Source organism: Pagrus major, chromosome 22 (assembly GCF_040436345.1).
Source record: "Pagrus major chromosome 22, Pma_NU_1.0".
Taxonomy (NCBI): Eukaryota; Metazoa; Chordata; class Actinopteri; order Spariformes; family Sparidae; genus Pagrus; species Pagrus major.
This window is the reverse complement of record NC_133236.1, coordinates 21340140-21347706: the sequence shown is the minus strand read 5'-3', so window position 1 is coordinate 21347706 and position 7567 is coordinate 21340140. Positions and strand designations below refer to the sequence as shown.

Genomic DNA, 7567 nt, shown 5'->3' with positions numbered 1-7567 from the left:
TGGAAAAATGTTGCAGCAAGGTAAATATCTTGTCTTTTAGGAGAAAGTTAAATTTTCTTGTATAATCTACAATTATAGATTGATTGTAGCTACATCTCTACGTAAAAAAAATAAATGTTTTTTTAAATGTAGTCTGGTAGGTAAGTATCTGAAACTTCTTTTCTGAAACAGCATCCACCCATATGTATTCAAATTACAACTTATACCCCCAGCATGTTATTTTTCTGGAGTTTACAAGATTACCTTATGTGCCTTAACTTTCCATCAGACATGTGACTTCCAGTCTAATGCAACTTACCCAGATTCTTACCAGAAGCCACATCAGATACAGCTAATTAGGCAGACAGCTAGTCTCACAGTGTGTGTGTGTGTGTGTGTGTGTGTCAGAGAGAGAGAGAGAGAGAGAGAGAGAGAGAGAGAGAGAGAGAGAGATAAAGGAAGAGAGCATGAGCGAGAGAGTGAAAGAGAAGGAGGAGTGACAGAAAGGGAAAGAAAAGAGGGAAGAAAGAGACTCATTAAGGCAAGTTCTTCTCAGTACTCGTTCTGCTACACAGACTCTCTCTCTTTCTTTCTCTCTCTCTCTCTCTCTCTCTCTCTCTCTCTTACACACACACGCCACACACACACATATACTCAGAAACACAAAGCAGAAGTGGACAGAGACACACGGTTTCAGTCGCCGCGGTTGGCTATGGCTCAGGGCTCTGACAGCAATGACACAAGTTACAAGTCCCCATCTCCTGGAAGCAGACCGGTAAGTGTGCGCCTCCACGTACTTTTCTCATGTAACGATGTGCCTCTGTTTCGCCACTGAGGATGCAGATGTGTTCAGGTGTACATGTTTAAACGTAAACATGAGATGCTGCACGTTTCTCCTCGCAAATCTCTTGATTGGATGCGGCGCTTTGACGGCGCACAGCAACAGTCGGAGACACGCTGCGCTCTTGTCCTCGCTGAGCTCTTTTTTTCACAGCTTCTCTGAGTGTTTCACTTGCACACATGGGCTGCAGGCATGACTCGTTCAAGTGTAGGCTTTTGTGAATTGCAAAAAAAAAAAAAAAAGAAAGAAAAATTCATCACTCATCCAAGCAGTGGTGATCCTTTGTTTTGCAAGTGGCCAAACTGTGAATGATTAGAGGGCTGTCAGGAACACACAGTGTGGTAAATACAGTACGTGCTGTACTGTTTTCTGTGCATGTGGGACTCCTCAGCATCCTGAGTGCTGACTGGTTTCACGTGCTGCTGGTCCTCCAGCAAGCACACTGTTGCTCCTCTTCTTACTCATTATACTCTTTCTCTCTTACTTCATTCAAAATGTGTGTGTGTGTGTGTGTGTGTTTAAATGCATGTTACAAGCTGGGGGCCTCACCTTAAAGGCGGATGAAGCCTTCTCCAGCAGTAACAGTTGTTTTGGGGTTTTTTCGGTGATGCGTTAACGGACGTTAGATAATTAATGTCTTATCTCTTTGATGTACAACTGACTCAGCATGTTTTTGAGATGAGATTAGTTATTACGATACCAAGAAAATCGAGCGTTCAGGACATGAAACAGGGTGTGCGTTGTACCTAACCGATGACTCAGCCACTCCCCGACCCTGCCCTTCACATTAGGTGTCATGTTGAACCCATCATTTGCCAAACTGCCATCAACACTTCCAATTTCACACCAAAGCCCACCAGCGGCGAGGAGCTGACGACATAAAACCACCACAGTTGTTGCCCTCCATCGACAAATACAGGAAGATCAGCTTTTTCCGGCCTGGTGTTTACGTCACGTTAACAGTCAACAATCTGTGTTTTTTCTCAGAGCTCCTCAGACGATGCGAAGAAGGTGATGCGGCGGGAGAAGAACCGGATCGCCGCTCAGAAGAGCAGGATGAGGCAAACTCAGAAGGCTGACAGCCTACACTTGGTGAGGAGACTCATGCTCATTCATCACCAGCAACAACACACTTTAACACTGACCTCTGACCTTTGCAGAGACACGAGCAAAAACAAACGAAGCACTGCACATTTTAAGGAGGATAATCACAGATGGAGAAACTGAGGGATTACTCGTAGCCTTATAAATAGCTTTTTCATAATGTCCCGTGGTGCTGGTTACAAATCAGATCATGCACAATAGGTAAGGATGCCTAGCACATACAGCATTAGTCTGGGTATGTTGCACAGTTCTGTAAAAGAAAGTAAAGGAGTGAATTTACAACTCACTACTCAATATTTTGCTGTGAAAAATGCTAAAAGCTGATCCGTTTCCAAACTAACTGCACGATATATGAGCAAGAACTTCCAGTAACTGTCTGTTCTGCTTTCTAAGTGTCCTTTTCGAGCCAGCGGGACTGGCTTTGTACTATATTTACAAAATGCTACCTGACCATGTGGCGAATGTGTCATGGCTTCTGTTGGGCTGCACATTTGGACGCTGCTCTGTGTGTTTGCAGAAGCTTAAGGAATAAATTAACACGTGTGGGCAATCACTCCCTTGTGCAGCAGAATCCGGCACCAGAGACTGCGGCGCTGAATACGATACAGGCCCAGCCGCTTTGTTCATTGTCCTGATTGTTGTTGCACGCGGCTCATTTCATGTGAGAGTTGCTCGTCACTTTGGCTTTTTAATTATCCGACTCTGCACGTTGACGATGTTGATCAGCTAAAACGTCAAAGATAGCCTCTGAACATCTGGATTTCTTCTGTTCACCCAAACTGTGTACGCAGCATGTCCGGCTTCACCTTAATTATGTGATTATCTTGCGAATCCTGCAATAACTCTGCATGCAGTCACCTCTTACATACCACACATTTCAGCGTACTGACCACATATCCTCTCCGTGTGACGTCCTCGTTAAGGCCAAGATGATTTAAAATATAAGATGTCACCATGATGTTTTTCAGAGCAGGTGCTTCTTTGAACTTTATCAGATGTACCTAAGAGATTTTGACCTTCAGAAAAAAAGCCACACCGTAGTGTAGGCAGTAGTAGATCCAGCGATTTGACTTCATGAGAATCCTCTCTGTGTATTCTGGCGTATATTATCAATCTCTTTAAATACAGACACAGACACAGAGAACACTGGGGGACCGCAGAGTTTAGTCTGTGGTTTTGCTTTCATCGCCTCACTAGATAAACAGGAAGGCGAATTTTCCCTCTCTATGACACAGCGGCGTGTTTCCTGTTTCTTCAGTAGTATTTTTTTTTTTCTTCCGTGTAAATGAGCTTGAAATCGTGTGTCGTGGGCAGCAGGGGAGAAAAAGGCAGTCACTTCTTGTAAAGCGCTGATAGCAAGTGGGCTGTATTTGGCTAAGTGACGCAAGTGCAGGGGTTTGCCCAAAGGCTCTGTGACAGTAAGGACCCACATCTCAGTGTTGTGATCTCTCGGCCACGGTGCGATGACCTTTACGTTAAAATGGAAGATTTCTCCCCTACTATTCCCACACCAAAGAGAAAAACATTTGACGTACGGTTTGCTCTACTTGTATTATCTCGAAGTGATGATCTGTACGAAAGACACACGACACAAGAGCCTGTTTTGGAAAATGTGCTTGACGTGTTAGAAGGGCAACTTGTCAGGTTATAGGTGAAGTAGGTAGGGTGTTATGGTAAAGTTTAAAAATACTTGACCTAACACTAAAGTAGCTATAAGGCAAGCTAAGCTAATTTGTGTTTTTGCTTACTCCCAAGTGACATTTGGTCCTTATTTCTGTATAGAAGGAAAAACAAGTTGAATAGACTTAAAAAATTACATGTAATAGTTCCTCTATAGTGAAAATAACCTAGTTTTATTGCTTATGTTAATGGTATTGTTCTCTGGTAAACAACAATCAATGATTTCACCTGCACTACAATCTGATTTTAAGGCAACTGAACAAAAGCACATGCAAAAAAGTTAGGTCCCTATATGTCAGCCCTGTGATGAACTGGCGACTTATCCAGGGTGTGCCCCGCCGTCGCCCAGTGTCAGCTCCAGCTCCAGCTCCAGCCCCCCCGTGACCCTGAAAAGGATGGATGGATGAACAAAAGCATGTTTTAGCAAGAGTTAAAAGTATCTTTATTTTCCTTATATGTACATTTTCCCAGCAAGACTGCTCTTTATCTTCAGACGGCCGATCATTATCATATGTAGACGACATCTAGTTTCTGTTGAATGATAATTCTGTTGAATGCAAACGTGACCTGGTGCCTCTGCATACCTATCTCAGAAAAATATCTACATGTTCACACCCACAGAGCTGAATGGAAACTAATGGCTGCCATGAGTTTAGAAAAACAAGACTGAGTCGACAGCCATGCCAGCAGCTCTGTGAGGCTGCACAAAAGTGCTGCTTTCAGCCAAAAACTAATGCCAGCGTGCTAACATACTCAGAGTGGCAATGCTAACGTGCTAATGCTCATCACGCATAGGATAATTAAGTTCACCCCTTCATTTTACTGCATCAGTATGCCACTATTAGAGTGTCATTAGTTTCATGCTACAGTGGTAATGCTAACATGCTAATGCTTATCATGTATAGAATTATTAAGTTCAACTTTGTATTTTGCTACCAGTATGCTAATTGTGCTAATTAGCACTAAACACAAAGTACAGCTGAAGCTAATGGTAATGTCATTAGTTTCATGCTAGAGTGGCAATGCTAATATGCTAATGCTGATGAGGCATAGGATTATTAGGTTTACCTTTTTATTTTATTGTGTCAGTATGCTAATATCTGCTAATTAGCAGTAACAAGTACAGCTGAAGCTAATGGGAATGTCATTAGTTTCATTTCAGGTTCATGGCACACTAATCAGTAGTTGTGGAGACATTTCACTCAAAACCACAAATGTCAGCCTCATAAGGGTGCTCCATACAAAGTCAGAGGATCAACCGAGTCTGTAGGAGTTCACCTCTGAGTAACATTATTGTGTGCACAAAATGTCATGACAATACATCTAGTGGTTGTAAAGACAACCCAGTTGCCATTATAAATGTTGACTTTGCACATGAAGATATGTTGAAACTTTTTCTATATGTTTTAATTTTATGTTGGTTTAAAGGACAGCTCACCACAAATCAAAAAAATACATATGTCCACTTACCTGTAGTGCTATTTACCAATCAAGATAGTCCACAGATCTTGTTGTGAGCAGGTTCACACAGGGCCTATTTTCTTTTTGTATCATCGAGCAGAAGGAAGCTAACAGCTAACATCATAGCTCAGCCGAGGAAGGCACCATCAATCAGTCCTCACCTCTGTCTGGGCAGTGATGCGGTGTAGTTGGGTAGAAACAAAATAGTTCCTACATGAAACTCCTCACAACAATGTCTGTGGATTATTTTGAGTAACCAGGTCATGATTTTTGAAAAGAGACTCTGCTGTTGAGTTTTTCAAATGTATTTTTTTGCAAGCCGAGTGCAATCTAGTTCTTTTATATTCAAGAGAGGGCAGACAGCTCTACGGCTGATATCTCCAACTCTCTGCAACTCACACCAAAACAGTCTAGATGGATAAATAGAACGACAGGGAAGAAGAAAGATGTGTAGTTTTGATTTTGGCGTGAACTGCCCCTTTAAAGTCCGGTCAGGAGAGTCATGAAAATGACCCGGTTAGAGTGGTCTCAGACGTCGGTCTCTCACTTAGCAGCGGCCTCGCCCCGACCATCACCTGCTCCTGCTTCCAATGAGAAAGTCAGCTTACATGTGATCTGACCGTAATATGATACGTATTATAAAAACGATGATATGATTCTTATGAAATGTACAAAATTTGATGTATCTTTGGTTTGCAGAAACATTTCATCCAGGCAACTGGGCCAGAAAAAGGTGAACCAATAGACAGACTTTGCCACCGATGACGCAAACACAGTCAAACTCAAAATGTTATCTTTCTTTGGAAAATCATCAAAGGAAAATGGTGTTTCGGTTTGTGGTTTTAAGCACTAAAAACATCAACAAAAAAAAAATACCGGTATGGAAACAGGATATAATGCTGCAGATTTGACTCCCTGATAACAGTCAATGAGAATCACTTTTCATGTCATCCAACCTGATGGTAAAACCACTTTTATCACTAATAAAAACGTTTCCGCTCACACATCCTGTCCCTGTGCTTTCCCCCAGGAGAGCGAGAACCTGGAGAAGGAGAACGCCGCCCTGAGGAAGGAGGTGAAGCAGCTGACCGAGGAGGCCAAGTATCTGTCGTCCGTGCTGAGCAGCCACGAACCCATGTGCACCGGCCTGACCCCTCAGACCCCCGACCTCCTCTACCCTCCTCATCACAGCAGCTACCACCACCAGCACATCACTGTACCACACTACCAGCACTGACCTGCGAATGACTACTGAGAAGGAAGACGTGCGGCGAAAACAGACGACTGACCTCAATGGAGAGAAAGACTGACTGGAGATGTGTCTTTAAATGACATGACAGGCCGATATGTCTGCCAAACAATGACAGTGTGGAACCCAAACTGTACCACGGCAGTGTTCACAACTATTTATTTTTGCTCTGCTCATCTCTTCGCTTTTATCTGATTATGAATATCAGTGATCTGTGTGTGAACTTAAAAAAACGGCTCTACCAGTCTATGTTTACATTGGGAGACAAAAAAAGAAACAACCTTCTGTTATGTTCACGTGACTCAAGACGATGCAGTATTTTTGTAAATGGCTTATTTTTTTAGTGTCACGGATGGGAAAGCCCGTCATCCCTGTCATGTTTTGAGTTGTTTATAAATGTGATTTCAGTGTGTTCATGTAGTTCGATAATGCTCAGGAGCTTTTTATTATTATTTTTTCTGACAGATTTGATTGTGGACAAATGAGAATGTAAAAAGTCAAGATCCTTTAAAAAAAAACGTACAACAAAAAAAAAGAGAAGAAAAATGGCGTCGATGTACCAAAAAGAAACGTCTGGCAGTGAAGAGTGGGCATTCAGAGGGTCTTGACTTGTGTGCTGGTGATGATGCTGGTTTTGTGAGGAGACCCCAGCGAAGATATTTATTAAATGTGATGCCTTTTAGGTGATTGTTTCTGATCTCCAGATGGTTTCTTTATTCTGTGTGTGTGTGTGAAGTCTGTTTTGTTTCTTTTAATGGGGGGGGTGTGAGTGGTTGGGTGGTGGGGGGGTCTCTAGATGGCGCTGTTCACCATCATGACAGAGGAAGCCACTGTAGCTGACGTTGTAAATAATCACTCACAGCCTGGCCCGTGTACGGGTATGAATTAACTTTCGTCCTTGAACACAACTGAGGCGTTCAAGTCAAGTCGAGTCATTCAAACTTTTTGCAGCCATTTCTTATAATCAGGGCCTGAGGGGCAGATACATGATCTGCTACAAACTATTTTTAGGACACTTGTAATAAAGTAGGTATGAGGAGGGAGGGTTTTATAGGCAGAGATAACAGAGGAGGGAATCGCACACATTTTATGGCGTTTTCCAACTCTTAGCAATGTGAGATATCTCAGCAGGGCAGGCTGGTAAGATAACACAAAGAACCGTGCATGAAACTCCGCCCTTGAGCCTTGTGCTGACCGACTTGTTTCAAGTTCCCAAAGCGGTTTATTTAGGTCCGGGTGGAGGGTCACAACAG

At 42.8% G+C, this 7567-nt stretch overlaps 1 protein-coding gene across 1 annotated transcript; it reads left to right on the top strand.

Annotated features, from left to right (window-relative positions):
* The first annotated feature begins 466 nt into the window (after nucleotides 1-466).
* On the top strand, nucleotides 467-7015 carry batf (basic leucine zipper transcription factor, ATF-like). The gene is made up of 3 exons (XM_073493226.1): nucleotides 467-754; nucleotides 1808-1912; nucleotides 6096-7015. The coding sequence occupies exons 1-3, from the start codon at nucleotides 692-694 to the stop codon at nucleotides 6300-6302; spliced, it is 375 nt and encodes a 124-aa protein (XP_073349327.1). The 5' UTR covers nucleotides 467-691; the 3' UTR covers nucleotides 6303-7015.
* The last annotated feature ends 552 nt before the right edge of the window (nucleotides 7016-7567 follow it).

What these genes read in the sequence shown, in the direction of transcription:
- batf (XM_073493226.1), top strand. Translation starts at nt 692, where the DNA reads ATGGCTCAGGGCTCTGACAGCAATGACACAAGTTACAAGTCCCCATCT. An exon ending in CATCTCCTGGAAGCAGACCG is followed by an intron (nt 755 to 1,807) that starts GTAAGTGTGCGC and finishes GTTTTTTCTCAG; the next exon opens with AGCTCCTCAGACGATGCGAA. An exon ending in AGGCTGACAGCCTACACTTG is followed by an intron (nt 1,913 to 6,095) that starts GTGAGGAGACTC and finishes GCTTTCCCCCAG; the next exon opens with GAGAGCGAGAACCTGGAGAA.